Source organism: Echinops telfairi, unplaced genomic scaffold (assembly GCF_000313985.2).
Source record: "Echinops telfairi isolate 266 unplaced genomic scaffold, ASM31398v2 ScPeMD7_23;HRSCAF=83, whole genome shotgun sequence".
NCBI classification, from domain to species: domain Eukaryota; kingdom Metazoa; phylum Chordata; class Mammalia; order Afrosoricida; family Tenrecidae; genus Echinops; species Echinops telfairi.
This window is the reverse complement of record NW_022103920.1, coordinates 91,538,444-91,554,037: the sequence shown is the minus strand read 5'-3', so window position 1 is coordinate 91,554,037 and position 15,594 is coordinate 91,538,444. Positions and strand designations below refer to the sequence as shown.

The window sequence follows — 15,594 nt, the reverse complement described above, 5'->3', positions numbered from 1 at the left end:
TTCCCCTCCCTCCCTGCCACCCCCTCCCTCATGAACCTTTGATAATATATAAATTATTATTATTTTGTCATGTCTTACACTGTCCGATGTCTCCCTTCACCTACTTTTCTGTTGTACATCCCCCAGGGAGGAGATTATATGTAGATCCCTGTAATCGTTCCCCCTTTCCACCCCACCCTTCCTCCCCCCTCCCACTCTCAGCACTGGTCCTGAAGGGATCATCTGTCCTGGATTCCCTGTGTTTCTAGTTCCTATCTATACCAGTGTACATCCTCTGGTCTAGCCAGATTTGTAAGGTAGAATTGGGATCATGATAAGTGGGGGGGGGGGCATTTAAGAACTAGAGGAAAGTTGTATGTTTCATCATTGCTACACTGCACCCTGACTGGCTTGTCTCCTCCCTGCAATCCTTCTGTAAGGGGAGGTCCAGTTGCCTACACATGAGCTTTGGGCGTCTACTCTGCACTCCTCCTCATTCTCAATGATATGATTTTTTGTTCTTTGATGCCTGACACCTGATCCCTTCGACACTTCATGATCACACAGGCTGGTGTGCTTCTTCCATGTGGGCTTTGTTGCTTCTGAGCTAGATGGCCATTTGTTTACCTTCAAGCCTTTAAGACCCCATATCTTTTGATAGCCGGACACCATCAGCTCTCTTCACCACGTGTGCTAGTAGGTAAGACTTTCTTGCTGTTAAAATCAGTACCTGACAGTCTAGCTGTTCACCCACAACTTTTAAATCTTCTTTTAGTACTTACTATATTCCCATCCTTCTTATTACGCTTCCAGCTATTAATTAGGAGGCACCAAATATAAAGCATAACACTCTAGACTGGCATCGAGAAGCCAGGTCTTTTGCGCTCTTTTAGCAATAACACACCCATACTGCACCCACCACATAGCTCCTGGTACATAGTAACATTGCAGTTAATTGGATCTCCGTTTCCTCAACCACCAAATGAAGACTTTGTTGTTGTTGTTGCTGCTGCTGCTGCTGCTGCTGTTGTTGTTGTTAGGTGGTTTCAGCTCTACTCCAATTTTTAACAACACTACATACAATAGACTAAACACCACCTGGGGTTGCTCTGTCCTCACAATTGTTCAATTGTTCTTGTGTTTGAGCCTATGTTGTAGCCACTGTGTCAATCCATCCAGTCAAAAGTCTTCCTCTTTTGCATTGATTCACTATTTTATCAAGCATCTACCCTTTTTTAGGGACTGGTCTCTCTTGATGACCTGGACAAAGGGGTTTTCTGGCTGTGCTGCCTCTAAGACAGATATGTTTGTTCGGCTGGCAGTTCCCAGTGCTTTCAAGGTGCTTCCACAGCACCATGATTCAAATGCATCAAGTCTTCTTTGGTCTTTCTTATTCATTGTCCAGCTGTCCCATGAACGTGAAGAAAAGGGAAAAAGCCAACAACTCACTGCCATCAAGTCAGTACGGGCTCCCGGAGACTCCCTGTGGGTTTCTGAGGCTCTAACTGTTTACAGGAGTAGAAAGCCCAGTCTTTCTCCTGAGGAGTTGCTGTGGGTTTCTAACGGATGGCCATGCAGATCGCAGCCCGGCCAGTAACCACTACACCACCACGTGATGGAAAATACCAAGGTATGCGTCAGGAACACCTCAGTCCTCAAAGGGACATCTTTGCTCTTGAACATTATTTTTAAAGTCTTGTGCAGCTAATTTGCCCAGTATAATAATTTTTTTTTAAGTTGTGTGATTTCTGTATTGCTATTTCCATGAGGGTTGATTGTGAAGCCAAGTAAAATAAAATCCTTGACAACTTCAATATTTTCTCCATTTACCATGATGTTGTCTATTGGGTCAGCTGTGGGGATTTTTGTTTTCTGTACTGAGCGCTACACTATTTAATCTTCAGTGGTAACTTCTTCAAGCCCTCTGCTTGCAGCAAGCATGGTATGCCATCTGCTGCTAATGAGCCTTCCTCCAATCCTGAGTCATCTCAGGGCTCTAATTCATCTTTTGAATGTATATTTAATATATATATATAATTAAATTTCAGTTCCAACTGGAACTTTGAACAGTTTTCTCCGTAGTCTCTATCCATTGTGTGGATGGATTTGTGCTTTTGTTTGATTGTTTAGTTGTTTCAAGGAGAGGGCATGTCACAGGCTGAAAAAAGAAAAGTAAATGTTTCGTCGGTTAAGTAGCTTTCCTCAGTGTGTTTCCCGCATGGTCCCAAACCAACAAGGCGTTTAGATCCTAAATGTCTTCCCATCTGTCAGACCTTGAACTTCCACTACCAGAGGGGTTATTGTGGTCTGTATCCCACACTACCCAAACACCTCCAAAAATATCAGCCATGTACAACATCCAAAACAGACCCATGCTAAAGCAATACACAAGCTAGGGCCCAAGTCAATTTTCCTTGAGGCTTGCAATCCACACTGAGGATTCAGGTGAGTTCATAGCAAGAGTCCCCAGCCTGTGATCTTCCAGGAAGAAGCTATGCGTGAGAGAATATGGATACACGCTTCCCCATTTTAGGAAAGGGTTCAAACTCATTTGGCAAGAGGCTTTTAAGTATAAAGGGAGACTTCAACTCCCCTGGAAATAAACCAAATCAGGAGATCAGTCATTAGGTACATAGCACCTAGTCGTCCCTCATGTATCAGACACTTTACCAGCGTGTTTTTAATGATCTCCCGCTCACTTATTGCGTACAGCTACCTTCTTATAATGTTCTTCCCAATTTACAGAGGGAGTTGTCGAGTTGACTCTGACATATGTTGATCCAACATGCAACAGAACTAACCCTTGCACTGTCCGGTGTCATCCTCGTGGTCACTGGCACACTCGAGTCCCCTGTGATAGTTACTGTGCCAGACCATCTCCCCAAAGGTCTCCTCATCGTCATAAGGTTTCTACTGCACCGAATATGATGTGTTTCTCCAAGCAATTGTTCCCTCCCGATATCATGTCCAAAGCAAGGGAGTCAATAGTCTGTTTTAAATCCATAAGGTCACCAATGGCTAATTCTCCGATGTAGATTGCCTCCTCTGTCTTTGTCTGGAAGCTCTAATGACATCTGTCCACCATGGGTGATCTTGTTAGGTAGTGGAAATCCCGGGAGCATAATTTCCAGCATCATAGTAATCTGTGAAAGCCACCACAGTCTGAGAAACTGATAGACAAGGAGCGGGTTCCCATTTTCCTACGAATCAAAGGGAGATTTGGAGAGGTAGGTGCTTGACAGGTCCCAGAGCTGACCTACTACACAATACCATCCTCTCCGTTACTGAGGTGGTGCCTGTAAAAGGAAGGAACTTGGAGAAAGTGGTTGCAATTGTGTGGTTCTGCAGAGGAGCGTCTCACATGGAAATGTCCCTGAGAGGGACCAGTCAATAGTCCTTTATCTTTTGCCCTCCTGGATGAGGCCCGGTCCCTAAAGAAGGAAACGTGTAAGCAGGAGGCCAAAGGTGTCAACTGAGCTGAGGAATCTATTTGGTTTTGTTTTGCTTTGCTTTGTTTTCCTGTAAATTAACAGAGATGTGCTTGTGTGGTTACTAGATGAAAAAGTATGGTCTATACTAATTTAGGGAGGAAGAGGGAGCAGTCTTTCTCCTCCCATAAACAGTTACAGTCTCAGAACCTCACAGGGGCGTCTTATCCTGTTCTATAGGGTCGCTATGAATTGGCACCGTGGCAGTGAGTTTGCTTTGGTTTGGTTTGGCTTATACTAACTTAAACAAGGCTTAGGTAAAATGGCTTAAAATTGGTGGGGGGTGGGGGGTGGGGTTGACAAAGTTCATTTTTAGCAGGTGGCGCCCACTTTCTCTGTCCCAGTCTCATGTTCTGTATTTCTGACTCCCTGGACCGCTGGACTTCTAGATCTCTTCTGAGAAGCATTAATAGTCTTCCATCGTGCTCACTATGCCTTTGAGAACACCCCTGATGAAAAGTGGGCATCTCATTGGTCAAGAGGCAGGTGGTATCAGTTATCGAATATGAACTCTCAATGTTATTAAAACTCGTTTGTTCTCATGTTTGCTCCATAAGTCTAGATGAATCTATAAATCCCTGAGTAAAAATTAGACAAAATATCTATGGATACAATGAATCTATTATTTATATCTATTCTTCCTACATCTTATTTTCTTTAATTACTTAGGTAAAACTGAATATTTTAACTGGATAAATAATTCAAGTTTTGATGAGTGACAAGCCAACTCCAACTAATAAGAGCATCTCTATGTAAAACTCAGATCACCATAAACCAAATATCAATATGCTTTAGATCATATTTGACTAAAATATCCAGTATTTGATTCATCTTTCAGCCTCCTTCAATGCAAACTCATTACCTTGGATATTCTGATGGGACTGAGGGAAATTGATTTCACAGCATCCTCCACACAGAGAAGAATGTTTTCATTGTGTCAAAATTAAAGGAACAGTATTTTTTTAATGGAGTACTTATACGGAGATAAGAAAAGGAGTTCTGAAGTTTAGGCTCTTTCTCTGCCCCCACCCCTTGATGTATTCTGCCATAGATTGTATTCTCTTGCCACAGAGTGCATTATTATCATTGTAACAATCAGATTCCTAGGAATTCGCCTGAGCAGACTCCGTGAGAGCTCAGTTGTTGCTTCTCAACTTTGCAGACTGAAATCATGGAGGTTAAAGCACACCAAGTGCTTAGATTTAATACCGCTTACAGATTGGCTCCCATTCAAAACGTTTCTAAATCAAAGAAGGGAAACATAGAGCCTCTACCAATAATACTTCTTTTCTGCTAACAGGAATTCGTGTTTTGCTGAAAGTTGACTTCACAGGAAGACATGAATTTCCCCCAAGGACCGATGCATCTTACAGGCGCACTTGAGCAATGGTGAAGCACTCCACTGTGTGCTTTTCTAGAACCACGTCCTGTAAAATTTCTGTCAGAGTACTTCTCTCCTGATGGCGACTGTCGCACTCAGTAGATACAAGGATATTGTTGGGGGATTTGGTTGTTGTCATGGGTTTGCTGTTCATTTCTTGTTGCCTTGTTTGGGCTTTTTGTCGTCTAAAGGGGACTGCTGAGGAAGACAATGGATTCTATTTTCCTGAAGAATCAAATTGGAATTTACCTGACACTGGCGCAGAACACAGGGTTCAGCAGGGCTCTGCCACTTGAAGGAGCTGTTATATGTATTTCCTTCGTAGCTGCATCCTAGAGAGAAAGCACAGGAGCAAGAGAAGACAAAGAATGAATCTTTGGAGCAAAAGAAAACAGTTACGCTCTCTAAGCCAGGACTAGCCATCACAGAAGCCCCAATGCTCCTTGGCCACTTTCCCCCAAACACAACGAAGCTTTGTAAAGATGCACTTGGCAGTCACTGGCGCTAAGTCTTTGCCCACTTCTGAGAAGATTAGCCTCACTAACTATATTTTCCAATGGAAAGCTGTAGATCAAGAAGGGCTCTGGGGAAAATGCATAACCTGCTGACCACTTGTGCCTAATGAATTATGAGGGGCATCAGTGATAGAGACACCATTAGGAGAGAGAGTCCTACATAACGACCAAATGAACTCACCCTTTCTGAAGATCTGAGACGGAAACGTAAATATGTGAAAAATAAATGCAAAAAATGAAAATATAGGAAGTAATTGCTAAATTGTACACCCATCTAAGGCTCTTGACAAACTACTGCCTTTACCAGATAAACTCTTCTAAGATTTGCCCCCAAACTCGAAAACCTGTGGCTGCAGGCCTCACTTTCATTTCACCTGTCAGCGGTGAATTAGACGAAACCAGTCTTCAACTCTGAGTATACGATTATCACACATAGGTTACTTCATAGTCAAATAGAAATCATTGGCATAAACAGAAGCCATCCTAATTCATTGGAGAAAAGAAAAAAGGAAAAAAAAAGAATCAAAGGCCAAAGATACACAAAGAAAAACCAAGCCTATTAGCTTAAGCCAACCTAGAAAGAAAGGTACAATGCAAACCTCACAGCCAAAGACCTTGATTTGGTGGCCTGCACTTTGGGGCGCAATGCACTTCAGTTCGCTTTTGCTACTGTTACCAGTTTGGGTGGCACGAATGGTTAAAGAACTTGGCTGCTACTTAAAGGTTGGTGGTTCGAACCCACCATCAGAGAGATGATCATGTGGTCATCTAAATAGGAGAACAATGTAGCTGTCAGCTTCCATAATTTTCCCCAGAAACCCTACTCCATAAAGATTCCTCAGAAACCCTATTTGGCTATTCTACTATATCCCATAAAGACATTATGAGTCACACTCAATGCAGAAGCACTGGGTTTGCATGGATTTTTAGTTGATGATTCAGTGTGCTGACCCACGGCAAACAATTCTGTAAGGCACACTAGGTGAGCCCACGGGGTTTCCCAAACTGTAATCTTTACAGGAGCAGATCATTTTTGCATACTCAATTTGTTTTGAGAATTTGAACCTTCAACTTTTGGTTAACAGTGCTTAATCGTCTACCACTAGTGCTCCTTAATTTTGCCTCTAGTCATTATATATTATACCCTTTGGCATCCTTGGCAAAGGGATTTCCCAATTAGAGTCTTGGCTCTAAGAGTATGTGTGTTAGGCTGGGTACTTTAGAAAAACAAATCCACAGAAACTTATGTATAAGAGAGAGTTTTATATAAAGATTAAGTGCACATCAAGAAAACATCCCAACCCAGTGCTGCCCAAACCCACAAGTCCAACATTAACCCATATGTCCAACACCAATCCACAAAGTCCTCCTCCATCTCACAAAACAGACGCAATGATGCCGACTGCAGGAGGAAAGCCGAGTCAGTGAACGTGTAAGCATCTCAGCACTGGGAGGGGTCTCCCCATGGGTGCTCCAGCACCCAGGGCTGCATCGGGGTATGTCCATGTAGCTTCTCCTCAGGGATGTCTTGCAGGAAGTGAGCCTTGGCAGCTGAAGCAGAGAACTAGCTAAGGCAGCTGCACTCTGATGCGACCATCAGAAAGCAAGAGACCCGAGAACTAGAAAGGCGAGGCTCACTGAGCCATTTATCTCTCCGCCCTTCAATTAACCCCACATGTGTTTATCGCCAGGTTGGCACAATAAACTAACTACCTCAGTATGGAAGCAATAATACATACATAAGGTGATGCAAAAAGTAAATAGGGCCTGAGTCTTTATCTCCATGGTTGACTTCTGGAAAGCCAATCAACACCGGTTCACAACATTGTTCTCGTCTAAGATACAGCGAGGGTAGGACCTTGCTCCCTGGATTATTTCCGATGCCTCCGGTGGTACAGTGGTCTGAGCTGCTCACCGCAAGGCTAGTGGTTTGAACCTACCAGAGGCTCCATGGGAGAAAGAAAACCCTGCAGCTTTGAAGTTCAGAAACGCAAAAGGGGCAGTTCAACGCTGTGCGTTAGGGTCACCGTGGGTCCGAATGGACCCAGTGGCAGTGGGTTTTTCCGTGGTTAAAGTAAAAAGTAAAAGTAAACCCTTTAATCCCCACAAACGGAACCCTAGAGGGCTTAGGAAAATTTCAATAGAAGTTTTCATAAACTTGGAACCATGATCTAAATGCCCAAAGAATTGTGAATGATCAAAACAGAAAGAGCTCAGTAACACTATGCTCTCTGGTTCCTACAAATCAAATCACTGAAGGACACAGATGATTGGAAACATATTAGGAAACTGCTTTCACTCTATGTTTTTTAATTTCCTTTGCATGAAGTGTCACAGAGATAAAACGTTCCACGCCAGGAATCCCTAACACACTACAAACGCTTGGTCCAAACCAAGAACGAATAGAGTAAATTTTCAACAATGAAAGTCAATATCAAACAATTTGGGGCTAGCATAAATCTTACCGAACAAACACACTCACAATAGACGTGCCGTGTGCCTGTCTGATCCACTAGCAGACTCGCTCGGATCGTAAATAACGTGTTCCGAGAGATGGAGGCGGGAAATCAGAGAACCAAATCCAATTCGTGTTAAGTCCAAGTAAATATGAAATGCCTGCCAAGTCTGCCAGTAGAGTTTCCAAATATGTTATATATGCGTATTTTCGTCATCTGAATGAAAAAAAAACAAAACTGGAAGAAAGGGCGATTTTCTGTTGCTAATAGGGCAAGCAAAGATCTCTCCTTCTTATTCTGAGAGAGGAGCTGCCAGCCATGAGATTGTTCAGGAGCACTCCCAAGCCATAGTTCCAGGAGACTGTGGGGCAGGCTGGGCCTCTTTGCATGAGTCTTTTCTATATGGGATAGAAAGGCATGGGAATAACAGATCCTCGGTGCAGGAAACCTAGCAAAGTTGTCTTGCTTCAGATAATTATCAGTTGGAAAGTTGAATCCTCTGCCATATTTTAGCATGTAAGGGAAAACTGGGCAATACTCTTGTAAAATCAGACCAAGGTCAGATAGTGGAACACTTCACTGCTTCTACCATTGCCAAGTCCATATACTGTATAGCTCCAGATGTTCGCTGACTCTGACTGACAGAATATATTCTCAAACAGCCAGGCTAATCTCTTTAGCAAATGTCATGCGTATCTTTCTTCCTGCTCCTTCCCCAGCTTCAGTGAGTTATGGAGACTTCAGTATAGCATGCATTTTAGTAGACTGCACAGGTGAGGGGTTCTTGGGAATGAGACTAGTTTTGCAAAGGACATTTTCACTGTGCTCAGGGCTCATGTTCTGAGATAACCAAGTTAAATATTTTTAAATGTATATATAACATGTAAACAAAATCCATGTCAGAAGAATATTTGCAACTTTCTCTTGAACACAGAGAAGTTAAAGCAACTAAGAAACAACAAGGATAATGTACAAGAACTAAACAAAATACTGTAAAGGCTGTTCCGAAGGCAAGGTATTTTCATGAAATGGGCAAAGACCCGGAGCTAGAAAAACAAAAGAAAGCATTCACCACTTCTCATGCTGCAAGAACTAAAGAAAAAAAAATCCAAGCCATAAGTACTCTTAAAAAATGCGAGCCTTAAGAAGGATTCTATGGGCAAAATAAGGAGCCCCGATAACCTAGTAGGTTACTAGCTGGATGGCTAACCACAAGGTCGGCAGTTCCAAACCTCCAGCCACTCCATGGGAGAAAATGATGAGGCTGTTGGCGCCTGTACAGATTTACACACTTGGAACCCCACAGCTGAGAGGCAGTGGGTGCTGCCAGCATCTAGTGAGTAGAGTCCAAGATCACTAATACACCTCCAGTGTGATGGACTGAATTACTCACTCATGGCCGTGGAGTCCTTGCCCACTCAGAGGGACCCAATAGGACAGGGCAGAACTGCCCCTGGGGGTTTCTGGGGGTTATTCTTTACAGGAGTAGAAATCCCCAACTTTCACTCGCGGAGTGACTGGTGGTTTTGAACTGATGACTTTTTGAATAGAAGCCCAATAAGCAATCACGACGCCCCCAAGCTCCACATGGATTGATTGGGGCTCCCAAAAATATGTGTCATAATCAAAATATCTTCTGACATAATCACCCTTGATATTGCAAGCGGTAGTGTTTCTTATTTTGCTTTAAGTAGTTTTAAAGTAAACTTTCTACAAGGAAATTTGTAAGCACTTGTTAGTCTCTTCTCATGATTCAAAAGAAGCACTCCTGAGATTCCAGACATTTCCACAAAACTGTCAGACCTGCTGCAAATGGAAGTGATTATTTTGTGACAAATTCACTACCACCCACTTAAAACACCACTTTTCAACCAAGGGTGATTATGTCAGAGGATAGTTTTGATGTAAATCAAAGGCTTCCCCTGACTCAGGTAGCTGCAGGAAGTACAAATATATCAAGACTGTGACTAGAGTACAGAGGTGGTACTCGATTCTTCCCACGACTGCTGGGCTGTTTCACAGGTGGTCCCAACACGGAATTGACCACACTTTGTGAGATCATCTCAGGATGTCAAGGGAGACCCTGGTTCACCCATGTTGACACAAAACTGAACATCACACACGTCAGTACCCTAAGTTCGTCCCCACACGCTGCTCTCTCTTGAGACGATTGGCATAGCACTGTGTGTGGCATTCAGTTTGGGTGCCCAGTGGCCATCTAAGAAAACAAGATTAATTGAAGATGGCAAAACCACCAAGAAGTTCATAGAGTAGATTTTGGTGGCTAAAGAGGGAAGCCAATCTTTCTCCACAAGTCAGGAATAGAACCTTCAGTTTTCCCTAAGTAACTTTAAAGACAATGAAATTCTCCAACAATGAAAGAACAGAAAACCAAAGTCACAAATATGAAGTAATTGGATGACTAACGTATGGCTCTGTATGATCTTTGTATTTTAAGAGATATCATGATACACAGATAAAGCCCATTTAAAAAAAACAACCCCACTGCTATCAAGTCATGTCTGACTCATAGTAACCCTACAGGCCAGGGTAGAATTGCCCCTGCGGGTTTCTAGGACTGCAACTCTTTAAGGAGTGGAAAAGCTCCTCTTTCTCCTGCAGATCACCCAGTCGTTTCCAACGGCTGACCTTGCAGCGAGCCATCCAACACAAAAGCACCGTAACCCCAGGGCTCCTATAACCCATGTGGTTGATTCAATAGAGCATTTAAAACTCAGAGACAATTGTCACAATATAGTCTACCCCCCCTTTTTTTTCACTTTCTGATATAATTATAGATTCACAAGGAGTTTGAACAAAAGTACAGTGAGGTCCTGGGCACCCTAGCTCACGGTCAACACTAAGCATACCTCTAGTACAATATCAAAACCAGGTAACTCACTGCAACAGAATCTTCAAATTGTTAAAAAGCAAAAACATCACTCTGAGGACTAAGATGTGCCTGACCCAAACCACCATCTTTTCTATTGGCTCATTTGTCTGTAAAAGCTGAACCATGAATCAGGAAGACTGCTGACAATTTGATGCATTCGAATTATGGAACTAGCAAATGTTGGAAGTACATGGATGGACAAACAAATCTATCTTGGAAGACGTACAGCCAGAACACTCCTTAGACGAGAGGATGGTGAGATTGTCTCAAGTGCTCTTAGAAGGAACAGCCCCCTGGAAACAGGCATTCTACTTAGAAAAGTGCAGAGTCCGTGAAAAAGAAGGCCCTCGGCCAGATGGATTGACATTGCGGCAACAAGGGCCCCAAGCAGAGCAACGATGGTGAGGCTGTCCTAGGACCAAGCGGTGTTTCCTTCTGTTGCACAGAAAGTTGCTATGAGTGGGAACAGACTGGATGCCACCTGCCAACAAAACCAGAGAGATTAGCCCAGCTCCACTGGGCGTCCATATAGTCGGTTGCATGCCTGTGTGTTTCTGTGTCCTTCTATACAGTTTAACCCCATGTAAACCACACACTGACCACCTCAACAAGATACAGAGCCATCCCATCACCACAGTCAGCCCTTCTTTCCAGCCTCCAATCTGCACTCCTGGCGGTCACAACTCTGGTTTCCCACGCCAGGATTTTATTAATTACCAGAAAGGTTATATAAATAGAGTTAGGCAGTATGTAGCCTTTGCAGTTGACTTCTCTGTCTCTCTCTCTCTCGTTCTCTCTCTCTCCATACTTCATTTGAGATTTCTACAGATTTCTAATGCCTGTGTCATTAACGTGTTCCTTTACCCACTACAGCTCTCTCTCTCAGCATAGTTCATTTGAGATTTCTACAGATTTCTAATGCCTGTGTCAGTAACGTGTTGCTTTACCCACTACAGCTCATCATTCCTCTGTGAAGGGCGTCTGGGTTGTTCCCGTTTGGGCCTTTGGTGAACAAAGCTGCTGTGGACAGAAGCCTGGGTGAATGCGGGTTTTTATTCATTGGGATAAATGCTCAACAGTGCAATTACTGGGTGGTATGGTCAGGGTAGGTTCCATCTGATGAGAAACTGCCCAAGTAATTCTACAGAAATGAAACCATACACATGGTTCTCACCAGCATGTGATCATGTGATGCTATTCTTCAATGTTGTCTAAGCCATGCAGTGCTGTATTTACCAAACACACTTTGGGGACTCATTCAGGAAAGGGCAGGCCAAGTGCACCCCCAGGGGACTTGTGAAAATGCAGGTTCTTAAAATGTTCTTTTTTTTCCCTCTTCTATCATTCTTCTGTACTTGGGTTCAGCACATGAGCTGAGCCTCATTGCCTGAGAGAGCTTTAGGGCTGGGCCAGCAGAAGGCCATTGGAAGGATTAAGCCGTATCTGCAAAGCCTTCTTGGAGAGGCCCACCCACAGTCCACTAGGGAGCTGAAGGAGAGACATCGGGTGCATTCTGCATCTAGGGACTTTCGGAACCTGAAAATGGCTTGATTGTTTGTTTTGCTCTCATTCTTTTGTTGGTAGTATTTGCTTTTTGTTTTTTTTTTTAAATGCTAGTGTTGAACACCTGGTATATAGTCAGCTGTGCACTAGTAATTGTTTAACAATCAGTTCTCAGGGGAAGAAAACGCCCTAATGTGTAGTGTTCTCTGATCACCAAGGTGATGTACTGAACACAGAGTTGAGAAGCCATGTGTTCCAACATTTGGGGTAAATCGGAAAGTATTGCTATGGAATCATAAAAACCTTTATTAACCAAAAAACATCGAAATTTGAAATTATTGTATCTCGACATAACCTCTATGTATATCTGTACACTTCAGGAGGTGGTGTTTCTGTCTCCCTACATTTCATAGAGCTGCTCTGAGTCAGAAAGACAGGGCTTTCTGCCCCATAAATAGCTACTGTCCCAGAAACTCCCTAGGGCCCTATGACCTGGTCCTGGAGGGTCGCTGTGAGTTGGGATTGACTCGGTGGCAGTGAGGGGGTGATGAGTCAAAATTGACTTAATGGCAGTGAGCTTTGGGTGTTTTTTTGAACCCTTCCCCAACGAATCCCACTCTCTTCAATTTTCACATATCAGCTCAAGAGTGTTGCCATCCCCGAGAGGCTCAAATGATATTCCCTTTCGATGTTCTTTCAGTCTGGGGTACAGAAGGAAGTCCAAAGGGGAAAGATCAGATTTCCCAATAATATTGTCATAGGACAGCCTGGCCACCCTCAAAGAATAAGCAGGTACACCTGTCACGACTGTGTGTGTGTGTGTGTGTGTGTGTGTGTGTGTGTGTTTGTATGTGTGTAGGATTCCACAGCACAAATTTCCTGGCCTATTTCTCACCAATGCAGTTTTCAATTTTCTTAAAACTTCTTAATAAACCTTAATTCAGGGCACTTAGAGAAAGTCTATCAAGTTTGCCCCTTCGGGATTAAAACACCATTTTTAATAATATAGAATACTTTTTTAGAATAAAGTGGTCACATGTTCATAGTGAAGACACCCTATCTGCCCCTGTGTTCCCTAAAGCTGGTATCAACTCATTGCCATTGAGTCGGCCCCTTGGTATGCCGACTCATCCCAAACTTCCAAACACTGTGATGGGGCTGATTCCCCTCACAGCAACCCTGTAGGGGCAAGAACTGCCCCCCGGGAGTTCCCCAGACTGCCACTGGTTGGAGGAGTACAAAGCCCCCACCATCTCCCAAGTAGGGGCTGGAAGCCTGGTATGTGGCCCCTCAGAGCATTTTGCCGGGGACTCCTGAGTCAGAGGGTCGATCTGAATGGCGTAGGGGGGTAATTAAGAATACAGATTCCTGGGCCCACCTCCTTGGCGATGATGACTCCCTTGTTCTGGAGTACAACTAAGGCCTCAGAGGATTCACCAAGCAGCTCTGGCAACTCTGAGGCACAGCCAGGCTCCAGAACTAGGTCTAATCACTTTTACAGAAGAAAAAAACACATACAAAAACACATTGAATTTACATCTTCAAATAACTGACAGTTTTTAGGGTTATTCTATTCTACAGGCTGATCACATAGGGGTTCTCTGACTACCAGGAGAAACGTAGCGCCCTGGCTTTTGCATTCAATTCCTCAGTGTAGCCTTGCCTCCAGAGGTTAGAACTTGGCATCTTCACCTCTGCAGGTACGACCTCACTGATGCGGTCTTGCCACAATCCTCAGAACCTAAAATATCAGACACTCAAACTGCATGTGTACATCTGACCCTACTGCCTGCTCCCAGGACTCATTCAGAAATGCCTAGGCAGTCTCCGGCAGTCGGAGGGCTGCTTTCTGTGTTAAACATCTACTTTGAGAAGCCCAAGGATCTTGAATCCTTTAACCACCAAGCTACTGAAAACATAATTTGTTTAACTCTGATGTAAATAAGATCATCCTGAATGAAGGAAGGAGCCCTGGTAGCATAATGGGTGATGAGTTGGGCTGCTAAACCCAAGGGCAGAAGTTCAAAACCACTCGCCACTCCAAGAGAGAAAGATGAGGCGTTCTGCGCCTGTAAAGATGTACAGCCTGGGGAACTCACAGGGGTCAGAATTGACTCCATCGCAGTGAGTTTTGAAGGAGACACTCAAGTTCATGTACTTTAATCTCCTTCAGTAGCAAGTCAGTCCCATTAGAAGTCAGCATCTCTAACAGAAGGTTCCAATTCCAATACACAATCACTTTCTAGATGAGAATTCTAAAAAAAAAAAGAGGGGCCCTGAGCATTTGGTCTTAAAGAATAACTGTCCAACCAAAGATCCCTAAGAGTAGTGATGCTGGCATGAGGAGCATTTTTAAAATAATAAATGCAAACACAGAAACAGACATCCTTTCGATTTAGAGTTGTCAGATAGATGTGAGGAGGAAGCAATAAAACAGATCCTAGACAGACCTCAGGCTCCGGTATCACACCAGTGCTCTCCTGCGGCAGGTGGGGACGCACCAAACTTTCTACTCGGAAGGCCCGGCTTTTCTTCTCCATTAGCTAGTCACCACCAACCACAGCCACGCGAGAAGATTTGAGTGCTGATTCCCAGACACTTGGAGATGGCAAGCAATTCTCGAAGTGAAATATAATACAAGACGGTGCAATCAGGTGGGTCAGGGTCATCTGATCACCTTGAAGTTCTGACTGGGTTCCTCATCGTGGTGTGCAAGTTGCACAGGCAGTCACGAAATAGCTTTAGCAGCAGCCACGACCAACCCAAAGCCAAATCCTTGGATGAATCTTAGAAAAGGAAACCCATCACCGTGGCAAATTTACAGTAGCTAGATAATTCTGAAGTCAGAACTGGATTACAATATTTGATAGCATTGCATAATGTGATGAAGTAGCTACTGAGAATTACATTTAGGTTATTGTTACATCTGTTAGCATTGAAATATAGGACAGCATACAGAAAGATGCTGAGGCTTTAAGATTTTATTTTATTTTTTGAGCGCTAGGGAAGTCAAGGATCAAGCACATAGGATTGGTCCATAGATAAGTATTCATTTTTTATCCCTATTTATCAATTCCCACTTTCTTATTTTAAAGCCCTATAACATTCTTAAAGGACTTAGCTATGTTAAGATGTAGGTGTCTCAATAGGAGTAGGCTGTAGATGTAATAAGGAGCTCTGAGTTATTGTGGATTTATGGGTAAGACAGAGAGCTGCTAGCCAGAAAGTCAGTGATTCAAAGCTACTCACTGCTCTGTAGGAGAAAAATGAGGCTGCCTGCTCCCGTTAAGAGTTACAGTCTCAAGAGCCCTAAATAAAGTCCCTAATAGTGCTCCTTGGAGGCAAGGATGGTGAGATTTCATCTTACATACTTTGGGCA

The 15,594-nt window shown here is 43.5% G+C and overlaps 1 protein-coding gene across 1 annotated transcript in view; it reads right to left on the bottom strand.

Moving 5' to 3' along the window:
* Positions 1-15,594, bottom strand: part of BMPER (BMP binding endothelial regulator) — a 290,926-nt gene that overhangs the window by 220,156 nt on the left and 55,176 nt on the right. Inside the window, exon 4 of the mRNA XM_004702768.2 lies at positions 5,098-5,180. Within this exon, the coding sequence (XP_004702825.1) occupies positions 5,098-5,180 (83 nt within the window). The remainder of the gene's footprint in view (positions 1-5,097; positions 5,181-15,594) is intronic.